The 19,025-nt window shown below is 41.8% G+C and overlaps 1 protein-coding gene across 2 annotated transcripts in view; it reads left to right on the top strand.

The window, feature by feature from the left end:
• The window catches only part of GSAP (gamma-secretase activating protein), a 103,991-nt gene that overhangs the window by 33,846 nt on the left and 51,120 nt on the right, over window positions 1-19,025 (top strand). For both annotated transcript variants that reach the window (XM_072147231.1, XM_072147230.1), the window contains exons 6-8: window positions 14,575-14,663; window positions 15,378-15,447; window positions 18,730-18,779. In XM_072147231.1, coding sequence (XP_072003332.1) covers window positions 14,575-14,663; window positions 15,378-15,447; window positions 18,730-18,779 — 209 coding nt within the window. The remainder of the gene's footprint in view (window positions 1-14,574; window positions 14,664-15,377; window positions 15,448-18,729; window positions 18,780-19,025) is intronic.

Genomic DNA, 19,025 nt, shown 5'->3' with positions numbered 1-19,025 from the left:
AACCGTCACGCTAGCAATGGATTAACTACAGGCAGTCCCCTGGTTACGTACAAGATAGGTTCTGTAGGTTTGTTCTTAAGTTGAATTTGTATGTAAGTCGGAACTGTATATTTTATCATTGTAACTGCAGCCAAATGTTTTGGTCTCTGTGACAATTGGATTTAAAAAATGTTGGATTCTTATAAGAACCAGGATTAACAATAAAGCTTCATTGCAGACACTTTTAATAACTGTTATAGCTGTTTATTGTAGCCTAGGGCTAAAGTACAGTAAATTACCAACATCCAGAGGGCCGTTTGTAACTTGGGGTCGTCTGTAGGGAACCGCCTGCATTACATTTCCACCACGGCTGTGTGGCCGTAAGTCCTTATTATATTTTGTGTGCAGCCCGTGTAATCGTGCCACCATACACGTTTACACAGGCTGCACCTATCGTGTGAAAGAGTTCTACGGGAATGAGAGTTGACCCTGCCACCAGCAGTTGCAAGTAAATATGGAACTCCGATAGAACTCTTTGCCATGAGACAGAACAGGCAAGTACCAACATTTTTCTCCCTGTACAAGGTAGACAACCCAAATTGGGTAGAGGCAACAATGGGCCTTCTCTCCTTTCTCTTTAATTCAAAGGACAATTGAGAAAATCCCATAGAAAGCTGCTTATTTGATCCTGATAACACCATACTGGACCAGAAGGGCCTTGTTTCCCACAGTGCTAAAAATTTGACACCTCCAGTTGTAGAAGACCTCCTAACCCAAGAACCTCTTAATCCCAACCTACACCACCTGCATCTTATGGCATGAATGCTGAAAGGTTCACACTAAAGAAAAAAGGTCTGTCAGACCCAGTAATTTAAGTTCTTTTACAGAGCTGGAAAAAAGCCACATCAAAGATTTATCTCCGGGTATGGAACACTTTTACAAGTTTTAGTAAGCAGCTAGGGAAATCTACACATACCCCGAATATAGCTACGATTCTGGACTTTCTGCAAAAAAAAACCTGGGTAAGGGGTTGAGTACAAGTACCCTTAAGGGACAATTGTCGATTCGCATTGTTTTTAATTAGGTTTTCTGCTAGTCGAATATCTATGGATCAGATGGTTTATAAAGGCATCAGAAAGAATACGACCTCTTAGACTGTAAGCACTTGCGAGCAGGGACATCACTCCTTTTGTTCCATACAAATGTTTTGTGCTCTGTCATGTTTTATTATTATTTGTATTTGTCCCCTATGATTTGTAAAGCGCTACGGAATATAAAGGCGCTATATAAATAAAGATTATTATTATATACATCTGACAGTTCCACTTCGGGATCAACTCAAAGTGCTAGTTGCATTAATAAAAACCATTTTTAACCAGTATCAAATATATCTTTTGAGACATCTGACACGTAAAAACTTCTTTTCTTCAAGCAATAACCACCACCAGAAGAGTGGGAGAAATACAGGCTTTCATGTGCAGACCAACATAATAAGAGATATTTGAAGACAAGATATCTCTTCGTCAGCTGGGTTTTCTCCCCAAAGTAGTATGCAAATATCACCACTAACAAGGGGTCTAGCGTAAGCAAATCAACTATAGCCGTTTGAATAAAATCAGTGATTTCTACATGCAGGGCTGGAATTAGGGGTTGGCAAACTGGGCATTTGCCCATGGCACCATGTCCAAAAGGGGTCCCCTACATGTGGACTTTTGTGGGCAGAAGATGTATTGCTCCTTTTTAATACTCTGGTTGAATGCCCTGGCGAAGATGCTTATTGTCTATCTCCTGTCTATAGCTATCTCCTATAATTTTGACTATTTCTGACCTTTCTATATATCTGTCTATCTAACGATTTATCTATCTTTTTGTCTTTCTATTTTTCTACAGTATGTATCTATTATCTATCCATCTATCATCTATCTAGCTAAAAGAAGCCTCTTATGGGCTGTGACTGTTCATAACAGTTTATTTTGGGGCTCTAATTTTAGTTTTGCAGATGGGCCCCACATTGTCTAAAACCGGCCCTGGCTACATGCCGCATCCTCAAAGGAAAGTCGCCACCGGAACACATCAAGCCTCACTGCACAAAAGCAGTCTCTTCTTCATGGGCAGAAAGCGTGTCTGCTTCAGTAGAGCAGATGTGCAAGCCTGCCACATAGAAAAACCCACAGACCTTTTTTTCGTCACTACAGTTTGGACGCGAGTCCAGATTCTGACCTTTCCTTATCAGGAGGGTGCTCTCTGCAGTAGTCCCGCCCTAAGGGGATTGCTGCTCTGTTACTCCTCCTGTCAGTGCCATTTGTGGAGGTGCTAGGAAAAGATGAAAATTACTCATACCGGTAACTGGTTTTTCCGTAACCTCTGCAACCATTTTTTAATTCATTCTAAGCCTAAGCTCCTCAAATATAAAATTCTGTTCCACATTGTTTCCTGTCCCTAGGAGGTAGGGAATCTTTCCTGTCAGTGCTGTTCTAGAGGTTAAGGAAAATCCAATTACCGATAACAGTAATTTTTCATCTTTCACGCAAAAAAATAAATTGTTGTATAATAAAAACTGTGGAATTTCTTGTAATTTATGACCTTGTAGTGATATTTCTTCTGTACTTCCTTTGTTAATGAGTGATGGTTCCTGGTGCTTAATACATTACACCACTAGTAATGACCATTAAGCTATGGATATATACATTCTTGACAGTTACACAATAGTTATATTGAAAGAGAAGTTATTGTTTTTGTATTCAGAAATTCTTACTGTTTCTTGTGTGTTTCCTACATGATGCTCATAAAGAACCATGGTAATGTATTATGATGTTTTCTTGGTATGCATGGATTTTGCACACTGAAAAAGGAAAAGTCTGTGTTCTATAATTTCTTTCATTTCCTTTTGATGACCACAAATTGTTGCCATTTTGGAAGCATAAGTGTTATTTTCCACAAGATCGCACATCTGATGTGTTGACAGTTGGTTCATTAGTCTTATATGCAGGGTTGGACTGGTGTACCTTGGGCCCACCCCATCTTTTTACTAGAAAGAATACCAGACTACTAATGGAAGTGTAAAACACATGGATAACGTTGTACAATATTAAACACGTTGGGGCGGATTTATCTGAAGATAAACTGGTCTAGTTGCTCAAGGCAGACAATCATATCTCGGCTTTCATTTTCCCACAGCAGCTTATGAAATGAAATGTGAGCTCTGATTGGTTGCCATGAGTCATATTAAAAGTCAAAACACATGTTACTACTAACAGAACACAGATGTGTTTGATGCGTTTTGCCCAAAGCATTTGAATGTAATTCAAATGCAGTGCGTAAACGCAACCATCAGGAACCTAAATTTGGCCACTGACCCTAAGGCAAATATACCCAGCCCTACTAACCCTAAGCTACTGACTCATATTCCTGAACTGTATGTATACAGAGGCTCCGTAGTGACATCACAACCGGCTGCAGGTCCTGACTGTGGTCCGTGTAATACTGAAACAGGCTGTATACAGAGGCTGCAAAGTAGCCACAGTCACCATGCAGCCTCACATTGCATCCATGTCACCCAGTACTCCCCACAACCTCCTGCACCCCCACATTACATACACGTCACACTACACCCTCTGCACTCCCACATTACATGCATGTTACACTACACCTCAAATTACATGCATGTTACACTACACCCCAAATTACATGCATGTCACACTGCACCCCCACATTACATGCATGTCACACTGCACCCCCCACACACCCCTGCACCACCATACATTTTCCCCCTTGCACTGCATCAGCATAACTTCCTATACCTCAGTAGAAAATATAGCATCTGCATCCGGGGACTTCCTGTGTCGCTCCTCCCACACAGGAGTCACATGGTTGAAGACCTCATCAAAGGTCCTTTACTATTATCCAGTCAGAGTATGTGCAGCAGCCAGCAGGCAAAGGGCAGATGCGACCAGCGCCTGGTCCCGCAGCCAATGGAAATGTTTCCCTTTTTTGGTATCACCAAGTGCTTCTTAACAGCTTACTTTACTAACATCCAAAATGTAAAAGCAACTTTAATTAGAAAATGTATGCAATATTGTACAGAAGGAACATAACCTGCCTTAGTTTCATCCATTTTATACCACATTAAATTTCTGCAAAAAATTTAAGTGCAACTGTCATTCTGAGCAAATAAATACAGCAAAAACTATAATTGTGCTTCAGTTGTCCCTGGGAATCATGGTTTCTGGCTCTGAAAAGAATACAATTGGCAATCTGGACGGGCTGAACCTGCCTCCTGTGACATCCTCACAAGCTGACCAATGAGACCATAGCTTGTGCGTCTTGGTCACCCCCCCCCCCGTAGGCAGGTGTGGAGCATGTAGCTAAGAGGCTGAATAATATACATAAGTGAAAATATGCAGGTTTACTCAATGACAAGAAAAGTTTCAGTATAAAAACTTTTGCAACTAGAGAAGAGTAACACCGATACAAGTAATAGGTGGCACCTACTAGGTTAAAAAAAAACTAAGTATAGAAAGCCTAAAATCACACCTTTCTAGATCAATTAAAACAAATCCTTTCAAAAAGATAACATGCACAGAAAAGCTCCACCAATCTTCACTGTATATGCTCGAGTACAGAAAAAATGTGCTGAAAAACCTCACCTCGGCTTATACTCCGTCAAGAAAAAAAACAAACGGTGTCCTGGCAGTCCCCTACTTAAGGACTTACAGACGATCCCTAGTTACAGACGGACCCCTCTGCCCACTGTGACCTTTGGTGAAGCTCTCTGGATGCTTTACTATAGTCCCAGACTGCAATGGTTATCTGTAAGGTGTCTGTAATGAAGCTTTATTGTTAATCCTTGTTCCCATTACAGCAAAAAATTTTGAAACTCCTATTATCATTGGGACAAAAAAAAATTTGTCTAGAACTTCAATAATAAAATATATAGTTTCGACTTGCATACAAATTCAACAAAGAACAAGCCTCTGGACCCTATCTTGTACGTAACCCGGGGACTGCCTGTAATCGCCTTCCAACAACCCCATTCCCCCGGCAGGTCCTCTTCTATCAATCGATGCCGTTCTACTTTGTGCGCTGGCATCGGCACACACTATGATGCTATCGAGCAGCTGACATCATGGTGTCCGCGACGGACAGCACAGGGACAGTATCGCTGTCTAGAAGAGGACCTGCCGGGGGGGGCATTATATTGGGGGGAAGGGGCTGGCAGGCTATACACTACAGGGGGCGGGCAGGCTATTTACTCCAGGGGGCAAGTAGGCTATATACTGGGGAGGCTGTGACCAATGCATTTCCCACCCTCGGCTTATACTCAAGTCAATAGGTTTTTCCAGTTTTGTGTTAAAATTGGGAATCCTGGCTTATACTCAAGTATATACAGTAACTAAATATACATGATAAATAGATCACAGTAGACCTGTATAGAGGTATGTAAGGTAAACTCCTCAGAACAAGTCAAAATATTTGCTTACAAACAAAAATGGCACTGTCAGGATTTGAACTGGTGCGGCCTGATTTTTTTGATTACCTGCTGGGGTTTTTAGGTCTTAACTGTGTTTAATTTGTATTATCCTATTAGCAGTAGCCAGGCTGGTTTTGTCATTCAGTATTTGCTTGGTATTGTTGTATGCGCTGCTTTTCCCTGGATCTGTTCTATTTGATCTAGTAGCTTTTTATTTTGTCTGTGGTGAGATATTCTGAAGTTTGTCTATTCTCTTGTATGCACTCACCACTTTCCTGTCTGTTCACCTTTGTGTGTGTTTATGTAATTGTAAGTGCTTTGTGGACCTGCTCTGGTTGTTATCCTTTATTCCTTTCTTCCCCATTTCCCTCCTTCCTCTATTCAGTCTTGGGTGTGTGGCTAGTTCTCGAAGTTTTACTTACAACAATCTTTTCGGTAGGGGGCCCAAATTTAGTAGATCAGAGCCTAGTATTCTTTAGTGCTTTCCCTTACTTTCTGGATAGGTCTTCAGGTGTTCAGAGAGAGAAGTGGTTGGGTCTGAAGCTGGTTTGGGGAAGCTAACCATCAACCCCAGGAAGGGACTAGCTTAATCATAGAGCAAGGGACAGTTTTTCCTTTCCCTGTTTGCCTAGTTCTTCCTTCTTTCTCTACACGCACATTATCCAGAGGAATAATGTGTGGACAGGAAGTGCCTAGCAACGCCTTCTGAGGGGTCACTGAAAAGGCTGATAACAGGGGGAAGGGGGAAGTCTGCTCAATAGAAGAGGAAGGAACAAGATTTGGGTATTTAATCTAATTTCAGGAGGGCTTAAAATTGCATGCCCTATCAAAAGTTTTTTAAAATTATGGTTACTCTTTAAATTTAAAATTTCCATATCTTCCCCCATGTGCCGTTTTTAATGGGGTCATACCGTCTCTCTGAGGAAAAATCCCTCATTGGACTGGGAGCTTAGTCGGCTCAGGCTCTCCCTGCATCCACCTTGGTCAAGTTTTCGCCCATTCCTGCTGTCCACAGACTTTTGTTTGGCACGTGGTACGACAGGACTACATTTCTCAGCAAATCGCTTGCTCTGATGACGACTTCCAGTCGCGAACGAAAGGGACGTTTTTTTCTATAAGGGGCAATAAGGAAATCATGAACTCTGGCCCGAACCATCTGCAAGGGGGATAGTCTCCCTATTAAGATATGTAAGTCAGCTTGTGGGACTATAAAAGGGTTTGTTATTGCGTTCCCATGCCGTCCCAGACAAGTTTTGGCTGATGAGGCAGACTTGGGCCACCTCGACCCGACAGGTTCAGTAAGTGGTGCTGTGTGGCAGATTCTATATTCTATGTGATTATATGTGAATCTCAAGTTAGTGTCCTCTTTGCCTCCTAATGACAAAGATCAGGGGCCTAGGTGGAAAGGCAAAGAAGATAAATTTGAGAAGGCGGAGAAAGCTAGTAAGGCAGACACCGTCTAAGAAGTGTAATATGTGTCTCCACTCTATGCTGAATGCATATAAGGCTATCTGCAAATCATGTATTGCTAACTTTATGAGGGAAAAGAAATCCTCTTTCATTGACAAACTCAAAACTTTTATATTGAAGTAAAAGTGGTTTCCACTGCTACTCATAGAGATCTACCTTTCAAGAAACCGCAGAAGAGTAGCATCCTGATCGATGGCAGATGGCAGATGGTTAGGACTTAAAGCAGTCCCAAGATGCTACACAGATCTCTAACTCTAGGCACCTTTTTCAGATAGACTGAGGATTGCCTCTTAAAAGTGAAAAGGGAAATGTTAGGCATAGATGAAGTAATACCCCTCAAATCTAGAGAAGACAAACTTTTTGGTGGCCTCAAGGTTGTGTTTTCTGTGAACAAAACTCTTAAGGATCTACTCTCGGACGAATGTAAAGAACCAAAGAAAAGTGTTCCGATTTCCATTGGATTTAATAGAACAGGAACAGCCTACAGGTCTGGTCAAAAAGTTTATTATTCCTGCAGTGGTAAAGAGAGACCATCATTGGTGGCTAAAGTCAGAAAATTTACGGAAGGAGGTTTCTTGGCACAACCTTCCTTAAATCTCAATCAAACTGGCAAAAGAAGTTTGAGCTGATGTGCAGTCTTCCCTTTCCACTTTGCTTAGGGGTCCTGGTCAAAAAATCAGTCCAAGACCTCAGATTACCGGGCGGTATGGGAAAACCAACACCAACGACCAACACTTCTCACCTGACCAATCCTCATCTACACATACTGTCAGACAATCCCATGACAGTACCAGGTCTCCCGCCCTATCATTCCTAACTTGTACAATCTTCTCTTAGAGAGAATTTTTCTCTTCCCCCCCATCTCTGCAACAACTCTAAAGGGGACTTTCTCATCTGAAATTCTTTCCAAAGTTTTGTCTCAATCAAGACATCTTCCTTCATCTGATCAGTCTCGGGGGGAAGCCCCAGATGGACCTTTTTGCTAGGAGGGAGAATTCGAAGTGTCACATTTGTTAATCTCAGAAAACAGAGGAGTCAAGAGAACATCTGGACGCCTTCTGTCATGTGTGGAACATGCACCTCTCATATGCCTCTCCCCCCCCCCCCCCTTGGGTGTGAGAATTCTAAGGAAGATTTTTCAAGACAAAGCAAGGGGGTTCTGGTCTGCCTAAATTGGCCAAAGAAAAGTTGGTACCCGGTCCTGACTTTTGTTTCTCTTCAGGATCTGATAATTGTTCCACTTCAAGAGGACCTTCTGTTCCAGGGTCCCATCCTACATCCAGATCCAGGAAGACTTCATCTTTCATCCTCGATTCTGAGTCGGACTTCCTGAGGTTGCAGGGACTTTTCTCTAGGGTCATCAAAACAAATAAGATAAGTAGGAAACCTGTTATGTTTACAATATACTGTGGAAAAAGTTTGTAACATTTTGAAAAGACAATCCCCCCCCCTCTCAGGCTAATACCAATATTTTACAGGTATTAGACTTCTTGCAGGCAGGTCTAGAACTGGGTCTATCCACACGTATCCTAAAGGTGCAAGTGTCTACCCTCAGTGCTATCTTCGACCATCCACTAGCGGATCACAGGTGAGCCAACAGATTTATTTCTGTAGCCTCCAGGATCAGACCTCAAATCCTTAAGAGGGTTCCGACCTGGGATCTCAATGTAGTACTCGAAGCTCTCTCTAAAGCCCCATTCGAACCAGTTGAAAAATGGCCAGTATTAAATATATAACCCTTGAGACCACCTTTCTAATAGGAGTTATTTCAGTCAGACTGTTGTGTGAAGTTCAGGCTATCACTAAAAAAGACCCATACATGAGAATCCTTGCTGACGTAGTGGCATCCAGCATCCACAAGGATCAAGAAATAATCCTTCCATCCTTCTGCAAGAATCCTTCCTCAATCAAGGAATCAGAGTGGCATTCGCTGGAAGTAAAACGTATTGCAATAAATTACTTTAGAGGCGACCAGAGTCATGGTGCATTGACCATAACCTTTTCGTTCAATTGCAGGGGAAGGGTTGGCAGCCAGATCTTGTGCAGTGAGCTCTGCAGATTTTTGTGGCAGATAACTTTAAAAAAAGCATTAGCAAAGCGAGTGTGTGAGCTTGGCGGGGAGTGTGCATTGATCCCAAGTGTGGGCAGTGTCTTAAGTGTGACTTAGGTTTAAGGGAAGGAGTACTTTTTGGATCCAGCAACAAATAGATAAGTGCATCTACATTTTTATTTCCTGATATTCATTGTGTGATTTTTATTGCAACCAAGTAGATCTGAAGGTATTTTACTTGCATAATCTGTATATTGTGTAGGGGTATAGGGAGGCAGTCACCTTGCTTATCTAGACAGTATAGTCACAGGTGCTGCCCAATTAATAGTGGGGTGTGGCTATCTAATTAGCAGCCTTTATATACTTCTGTGGTCAGTTTGTTTGGTGGTTTGCAGCCAGATCTTGTGCAGTGAGCTCTGCAGATTTTTGTGGCAGATAACTTAAAAAAAAGCATTAGCAAAGCGAGTGTGTGAGCTTGGCGGCGAGTGTGCATTGATCCCAAGTGTGGGCAGTGTCTTAAGTGTGACTTAGGTTTAAGGGACTTAAGTTTGAGGGGCTTAAGCAGGTAACTGCTGTGTTTTGTGTTACTTTGACTGTAAATTCTTCTTTCTGTGCATATTTCTATTGTAATCCCCATTAGAATAATGGACTCCATAAGTGGCATTGCTACATGGTGTACATCCTGTGCCATGTATGCTTTCCTTGAACAGCCGTTCGAGGGGGAATACTGCTGTGTGGGGTGTGTGAAAATTGCTCATCTGGAAGCCCAGATTCTGGATCTAAATGAGCAAGTTTCAAGGCTGCGGGCAATTGATAATATGGAACGAAGTTTGCTGCTCCTGGAGCACAAACTCTCTGGGGAAGATGGTTGTGGGGAGGGAAGTATGGAGGTGCAGAATGAGGGGGCAGCAAGTTGGGTAACATGTAGAAGGCGGGGTAGAGGGAAGAGTTGTAGACAGTCTAGTCCTGATCTGGTGCACCCCAATAAGTTTGCCAGGCTAGCGGATGAGGGGGATATCAGCTCTGGGGTAGCAATGCTGCAGAAAGACGTGGCCGCTAGCAACCAGGGGAATGTCTGCTCCAGTAAGAAGGGTAATGGGAGCACAGGCAAGGTCAGACAGGTACTGGTAGTGGGAGATTCCATTATGAGGGGAACTCACAGGGCAATCTGTCACAAAGACCGTGCATACCGAACAGTGTGTTGTTTGCCGGGTGCTCGGGTTCGGCATGTTGCGGATCGGGTTGACGGATTACTGGGAGGGGCTGGTGAGGAACCAGCGGTCATGGTCCACATTGGCACTAATGACAAAGTAACAGGTAGGTGGAAGGTCCTTAAAAATGATCTCAGAGATTTAGGCCATAAGCTCAGGGCAAGGACCTCAAAGGTAATTTTCTCCGAAATACTGCCTGTACCACGTGCCACACCAGAAAGGCAGCGGGAGATCAAGGAGGTAAATAAGTGGCTCAAAAGTTGGTGTAGGAAGGAGGGGTTTGGGTTCATGGAGAACTGGGCTGACTTTTCTGTCGGCTACAGGCTCTACAGTAGGGATGGGCTGCACCTCAATGGGGAGGGGGGCGCTGTTTTAGGGGAAAAAATGGCTAGAAAGTTGGAGGAGTGTTTAAACTAGAGACCTGGGGGGAGGGCAACTACACTTGTGCAGGGCAAATAGACGGTGTACATAGAGAGCTGGGAAGAGTCATAGTCCATGGGGGAGGAAGGGGGACAAATGCCAGAAGCCTCACAAACAAAATGGAGGAACTGGAACTCTTGATGTTGGAACGGAAATATGATATAGTGGGTATCAGCGAGACATGGCTGGACAGTAGCTATGACTGGGCTGTTACTATAGATGGTTATAGTCTTTTTAGAAAGGATCGTATAAATAAAAAAGGGGGAGGGGTTTGTTTATATGTGAATTCTTGCCTCAAGCCCGTCTTGCGAGATGACATCAGTAACGCAAATGTGGAGTCCCTATGGGTGGAGATAAGAGAAGGGAAAAAGAATAATAAAATATTACTAGGGGTTTGTTATAAGGCTCCAAATATAATGGAGGCAGCAGAGGAAATGCTGATAAGTGAAATGGATGCGGCTTCAAAGCATGGTGAAGTACTTATCATGGGGGACTTCAATTACCCAGATATTGACTGGGGGGCAGAAACCTGCAGGTCCTTCAAAGGTAGCAGGTTCTTGTCAACAACAAAAGACAATTACCTGTCGCAACTAGTCCTGGAGCCAACAAGAGGGGGGGGCACTGCTGGACCTTATCCTTACCAACAGACCTGATAGGGTATCAAAACTACAGGTTGGGGGGAACCTGGGGAATAGTGATCATAATATCATTGATTTTGTATTACGCTTTACTAAGCACGTTAGTGAAGGGGCAACCAACACTCTAAACTTCAGGAGTGCAAATTTTCATCAACTAAGGGAAGACCTTAAAGGCATAGACTGGGATAATGCTCTCAAAGACAAAAGCCCCCCCCAAAAATGGGACTTTTTCTCATATATTCTGAAAAAGTCCTGTGAGAAACACATACCTTATGGGAAAAAGCATAAAAGGAACAAGAAAAAGCCTATGTGGCTAACTAGTCTTGTAAAGAAAGCAATAAGCGAGAAAGATAAAGCATTTAAGGTGCTAAAACGTGAAGGTAGTGATGAGGCATTACAGGATTATAGAGAGAAAAATAAATCCTGTAAAAAGCAGATAAAGGCCGCAAAAATAGAGACTGAGAGAAATATTGCCAGGGAGAGCAAAAATAATCCCAAATAATTTTTCAAGTATATAAATGATAAGAAATTAAAAACAGAGAGTGTGGGTCCCCTTAGAAATAACATGGGGGTCATGGTGGAAGGAGATGAGGAAAGGGCCAATCTACTGAATGTCGCCTTCTCAACTGTCTTTACCCAGGAAAGTCCCCTGGTGGAAGACACAATGAGGAATAATGTAAATTCTTTTTATAATGTCAACAGTTTAACCCAGGAAGAGGTACGGCGCCGCCTCGCAACCACTAAGATAGATAAATCACCTGGGTCACCCGGGTTCTGCATGAATTATGTACGGTGATAGACAGACCGTTATTTTTAATATTTGAAGATTCACTGAGGACTGGTTATGTTCCACAGGAATGGCGCATAGCAAATGTGGTACCAATATACAAAAAAGGATCAAATAGCGATCCTGGAAACTACAGACCCGTAAGTCTAACTGCTGTGGTGGGGAAAATATTTGAGGGGTTTATTAGAGATGCTATCCTGGAGTATCTCACTGTGCACAACCTTATAACCCAGCGTCAGCATGGGTTTATGAGAGATCGGTCCTGTCAGACTAATCTGATTGGTTTCTACGAGGAGGTAAGTTCAAGACTGTATCTGGGGGACGCTGTGGATGTTGTATATGTGGACTTTTCAAAGGCATTTGACACCGTGCCACATAAAAGGTTGGTATATAAAATGAGACTGCTGGGAATAGGAGAAAATCTGTGTATCTGGGTAAGTAATTGGCTTAGTGATAGAAAACAGAGGGTAGTCATTAATGGCACATTCTCAGATTGGGTTGATGTTACCAGTGGAGTGCCACAGGGGTCAGTATTGGGGCCACTTCTTTTTAATATTTTTATTAATGACCTTGTAGTGGGTTTACACAGTCAAGTTTCAATATTTGCAGATGATACTAAGCTGTGTAAAGTAATAAATACTGAGGTCGATAGTTTAGCATTACAGAGGGATTTGTGGAAGCTTGAGGGATGGGCAGAGAAATGGTTGATGAGGTTTAATGTAGATAAATGTAAAGTTATGCACTTGGGCCATGGAAACAAAAAGTATAATTATGTTCTAAACGGTCAATTACTTAGTAAAACTGAAGCTGAAAAGGACTTGGGCGTATTGGTGGATGGTAAACTTAATTTTAGTGACCAGAGCCAGGCGACTGCTGCTAAAGCAAATAAAATAATGGGATGTATCAAGAGAGGAATAGATTCTCATGATAAAGACATAGTTCTGCCCTTATACAAATCCCTGGTCAGACCACACATGGAATATTGTGTACAGTTTTGGGCACCAGTGTATAAAAAGGATATAGTAGAGCTGGAACGGGTGCAGAGGAGAGCAACCAGGATTATTAGGGGAATGGGGGGACTAGAATACAATGACAGATTACAAAATTTGGGATTATTCAGTTTAGAAAAAAGACGACTGAGGGGAGACCTCATTACAATGTACAAATACCTGAACGGACAGTACAAGGATCTCTCCAAAGATCTTTTTATACCTAGGCCTGTGACCAGGACAAGGGGGCATCCTCTACGCCTAGAGGAGAGGCGATTCTACCATCACCATAGACAAAGGTTCTTTACTGTAAGAGCAATGAGACTATGGAACTCTCTGCCGCAGGAGGTTGTTATGGCGGACTCTATGTACATGTTCAAGAGAGGCCTGGATGACTTTCTGGAGAGAAAAAATATCACGGGTTATGGGGATAAAACATTTATTTAATTCTTGAAGGTTGGACTTGATGGACTTGAGTCTCCTTCCAGCCTTATATACTATGATACTAAGTTTAGGAAGTTTAGTTTTGCCTAACTCTCAAGATCTATCCTTCAGAAGAAAGGTGCTGCAAGCGATTGTCCCCCCCCCTAATAAATTGCTTAACTCATTTTGTAAATCTCCAAGTGGGGCCCTCATGGGGGATGAAATGGAAATGGTGATTAAGTACTCACCTGTAAATCTGTTTCCATTAGTCCACCATGATGGCCTATATATTCCCTCCCTTCCTTTTGCGATTCTGTTGTATGTGCTTATAACTTACAGAATAAAATTGAGTTGCATCTTCCAGCGGTATAGTTATTAGGTAGTCACTGCCGTGAGGATGGGGAAGGACCTTTTAACCACTCTTCTTCCTGTCCCTACAAAGGTAAAGGGGCAATCTCCAAGTGGGGCCATCATGGAAACAGAATTACCAGTGATTACTAATTCACCATTTCAAAGCTACCATAGTAAACATAATTCACTTTATTGGTCTGTTAAATGTTTATTGGATATGAGTTATCATTCACTTAGGCCGTCAATAGTAGCTTTAAGAGTAAAGGGTGGAGTTTGACTCTTGGCAACCGCGTCAGTCAGATTTTTGAGTTTGCATTTCTCTGGTAAGTTCTGTGGCCTCTTTACAGACCATATAGTAAACGTTGTGCTTGATATTGCTGCTTTTGTGCTATATTTTTTAATGCTCCAATGCTACAAATACTAATGCATCTGCATTTATATTTATAGTATGTTGAGTGTATCCGGCACTGTAAATGGCAAAGGGACCTCTCCAGAGCAAGACTCTCCAGAGCACTGTAACCTTAAAAATCTAATAATTGCTGTTCCCTAGAGTCAAACCCTCCCTTGGCTTCTTAATATAATATTGATTGCCTATCCGAAGGAAACCCCATTTATTTCCTTATTCGTGCCAATTCCTAATCTAAAAAACATCACATTGTGTAAAATAACATTATTTAGATGTGAGTTATTTTGTTTTTGTTTTTTTACTGGAATTTAGAGAGCAAAATACTATTTAAAAAATCCTTACTTTAATACAAAGTATCTAAAATATTAATTCATATTAAGTTTCCAGATATTTGGCTCTACTTATTGAGATAAAACCCATCAACAATGTGAAAGTTCTCAAAGCTGTTGAAAGTGGAATTCGAGTGCAGGTAAGATGTTGCCATTGCTGTATGATTTGTCAAAATGTAACACAAAGACAACCATAAATTACTATAATTTTGGAGGAATGATGGAAATTTAAAGGATATAGTCCCCAAAAGTGCTCCATTATTAGATATTTCAAAACATTTGATATTGAAGGTCAGTATCTGTTTTGTCTTGATATTTGGACCATAATGTGCAAGGTAAAGTACTAACATACTGAAAGAAGCAGCGTTCATAAATGAGCACTGCCAAAAAGTTTTCCCCTAACATTATGGCCCACATTTACTAAAATGGTGCAATTTGCCTATGTAGCCTGCAGAGGGCGCCAGGTTCAGGATTTCTGGCACACTTTTCCGAAGAATCTGGAGTTGCCTGCACTGCTTCAACTTAAAAAAAAAAATTATTATTATTATTTGAGGCGCAGGCACTTCTTAAATGCCTGTGCAAGCAGTTTGCACTGAAAAGAATGTGCAAAGTCCGTCAGAAAGCTTGTGCACGGCCCTCAGGACTTTTTTTTTATTTTAACTGCCCCTTTGAGTTCCTATCTAAATATGACAATTGGAATGTCTTATTGCTGGTCACGTGACCAAGCTAAGAACCAAAAGGGAGCAGATTTGTGACAAAGAAATACAGCTACTACTTCGCTGCTACTTCAATATAACTTAACAATTTCATGTTTACAATTATAAATAAGTTAATAGTGTCTATCTTTTCTTTAGTTTTTGTGCGCAACTGAAGATGTGCACCAAACTTATGAGAGTCATCTTCTTGTAGTCTCAGAGGAAAAGTGTGAGTATTTCCTGCGTGTTTATCATGTCTATATGTCCATTTCAGAATGTAGAAGACCTCCAAATATATAGGTGTGTGTGTGTGTGTGTGTGTGTGTGTGTGTGTATGACACTATTTGGATCTGCTTCTGGAACAATCAGTTTTCCACTGGGGTCTTTCTTTGCGATTTCATACAAATTAACCAGGCCTTCCAGATTGTCTCTTGTGTGCAATCAGAGCGTTATATTATGCAATCTGATCTCTAGATTGGAGGAGGGTCCATATATGTAGGGTCTGAAACTGCATAGTCCAAATGTGGCACATGCAATAGTAAATAATCACAATATTTTATTTGCCCCTTATCACCGACCCTTGTTTTTAGCTTAGTGACCAGACTCGACTTTTAGAATCTGACATGTATCACGATAATTGGTTGGAACTTCAGAATTCTTTAACATATCCAGGTGATTTTGAAAATGTTTTCCCATGACACATTGCACTTCATGTTAGTTATAAAATTTAAGTGATTAGTTTTGCTTTCATTAAAGCAGTGCCATTCAGAACGGATTTGTATTGTCACATTGTACAGGCTATAAAAATGTTTTATTTTTTTTTGGTAATGCGAACATGTTAGGGCTTATTATTTGTGGGTTGAGATGCAATGTATAGATAATTCATTTTGGGGGTCTATAGCAGTGGTGGCGAACCTATGGCACTGGTGCCAGAGGTGGCACTCGGAGCCCTTTCTGTGGGCACTCAGGCCATCACCAGAGATGACTCCAGGTATCTTCCTGCAGTCCCAGACAGCCCAGGACTTGCTGTGCACAGAGCTATTTTAAAGTGACAGCTGTACCTGGGACTACTGGAGGAGTGGGAAGGTGTGGACAGATCTGGATTATCATTGTAGCTCCTGCCCTGACAATTCTTCTTGTTCAGGGGATCCTGGAGGGAAGCTGCAATGATCATCCAAATTTCTTTTATTTTTTGCTTTACGGTTTCCTCAGGGTACGATTATGAATATAAGATGTGACAGCAAGGGGTATAAAAAACAAATTAAATTTCTGTGTTGGCACTTTGCGATAAATAAATGGGTCTTGGTTGTAGTTTGGGCACTCGGTCACTAAAAGGTTCACCATCACTGATCTATAGCATATTCATGAGATTTTATTAACTATTTCAAGGGGGACACAAACAAAATCATCAACTTTTATTTTGGCTTTTTACTTTTGCGTTACAGTGAGCGGGAACATTTATTATGCTAATACTTTATCTTTATTCTCTGGTTCACTATGATTATGCTGATACCTCATTTATATAGTTTTTGTTTTCTTTGCCCAATTTCACTGAGCAAAACCGATATGAGAAAATCACTTTTTTTTTTTTTCTTTTTTTTTACTATCGATACATTTTCAGGGGCATAACTTCTGTATTTTTCTGTTGACAGATCTAGTTGAGGGCTTATTTTTTTGTCAAAGGAGTTGTTCTTTTCAGTCTTATCATATTAGGGTGTGTAACCTTTTTTGATCACTTTTTAGAACGTTTTTTGGATGAAAAATTGTATATTAGGGACTTTTGGTGTGTGTTTACTGTCATTCACCGAGCAGGATCAATATTGATTTATTGTATACAGATTAATACGGACACTGCAATATCAAATTTATACGCTTCTTTGGGTTTTTATTTGTTTTATACACTTCATTTGGATTTTATATGTAACTGGGGTGATTAGGGGACCTTTATTTATTTTAATTATTATAAAATGTCTTTTACTGTTTATTCCACATTTGGGTTTTTAACAAGCGTTCATCTGATCACTTGTTCAAGCCCTTACAATACACTTGTATTGTAGTGTACAATGTAAGTTCCAGGAGGTGGAACCCGGCATGAAGATGACCCGGCAGCCTCTGGCACAGCTGACCCCAGGGCTACTGCAGGAATGAAAGGATCTCCCGTTAAGCTCAAGGTCATGCTTGACCGTGGCGTGTAAGGGGGTTAAACACCTGAAATCAGAGTTTTTCCAATCCCGGTAGTTAGTGCGGGGTGTGGCCTGTGATGAGACAGCCTATCCCCGGCACCTGCAGGACCCGATGTCCTGCAATCTTCTTCTGACGTGCCAATGTAGAAAGACAGCACGTCAGAAGAGGTACCCTTCATGGCCATTGTAAAAACCTGATACGGCAGTCATTAAGAGGTTTAACATGTCACAAATATTAAATACACAAGGGAAATCCTCCCTTGAGGAAGCTACATATGTAGTAATACCAGTGGGGTCTGCTCAGGTAATATTCTCCAACATGACCTTGGTTCCCCTGCTAGCCTGGAGTAATCTTTTTCATATTCCATATATACATATGTACAATTTTAACGATGTGAGAGAGCAGCCTTGCCACCTTAGAATTTAACTTGCAATATAATTGAACTGCATTCTTTGTTCAATACATACTTTGCAGGCACCTATAAAGGTAGATCGGGTGGTAGGTGGATAAATGGGACGTGAGGATAGCCCTTTTAAGGGCTAATCCTCACGTCCCCGCAATTTTTTGGTAACTTTTATGAAACGTTTATGCTAATTTTATTATGCAGCTACTGGGGCGTGGAGTAGCCGCATCTGAGGTTACACGAGGCGGCTACTCCACGCCCCGGTAGCCTCTTTTCTCCTCCTACTTATCATCTTTGGCGCGCAGCTGCTCGTAGCTGCGCGTCCTCGTCCGACGATCCGGCAGTCTGCGCATGCGCAGAACAGCAGGCCCACGCCTGCGCGGTCACTGCTCCGAAGCCGGGGCTGCACAGGCGCGGGCCTGCTGTTCTGCGCATGCGCAGACTGCAGGATCGTCGGACGAGGGTGCGCAGCTACGAGCAGCTGCGCTCCGAAGATGGTAAGTAGGAGGAGAAAAGAGGCTACCGGGGCGTGAAGTAGCCGCCTCGTGTAACCTCAGATGCGGCTACTCCACGCCCCAGTAGCCGCATAATAAAATTAGCATAAACGTTTCATAAAAGTTACCAAAAAATTGCGGGGACGTGAGGATTAGCCCTTAAAAGGGCTATCCTCACGTCCCATTGATCCACCTACCACCCGATCTACCTTTATAGGTAGATTTGTGGTGGTAGGTTCCCTTTAAAGCCTGTGAGAGGAGTTGCTTTCTCAGAACATAACCTACAAAAGCAGGATCATAAATCATTTTTTATTATTTTTATTTAGAACCATCCTGGTTATATTGTGCCTCTGTACAGTATATAAAATATAAATGTTCATTAAAATAGTAGCTTATATTAGCTTCAACTGGCTTTTTATTCTTTTTATAGATATTGATCAGTTCCATATAAGCATTGGGATGGAAGAAGGAAAGAGAGTGGTAAGCCGATGATTGTCTGCTGCTGGTGTTAGGGATGTTTACCTGGTAACGGCACTGTCCTTAAATGGACAGTGACGTCCTGCTGGGTGACAAATACACTTGGCAAAGGCTAGGAGACGCTGCATCTGCTGCCCATAGGCTTCTATTGTCTCTGCTGAGAGTATTATGTGTCTCAGCAGGAGGGAGCAGGATGTAAAAATGTAGCTTGTTACATCTTTCCATCCTGTCTTCTTAACTGCATACGTT

Source organism: Engystomops pustulosus, chromosome 4 (assembly GCF_040894005.1).
Source record: "Engystomops pustulosus chromosome 4, aEngPut4.maternal, whole genome shotgun sequence".
NCBI classification, from domain to species: Eukaryota; Metazoa; Chordata; class Amphibia; order Anura; family Leptodactylidae; genus Engystomops; species Engystomops pustulosus.
This window is presented reverse-complemented; position numbering and strand designations above follow the sequence as displayed.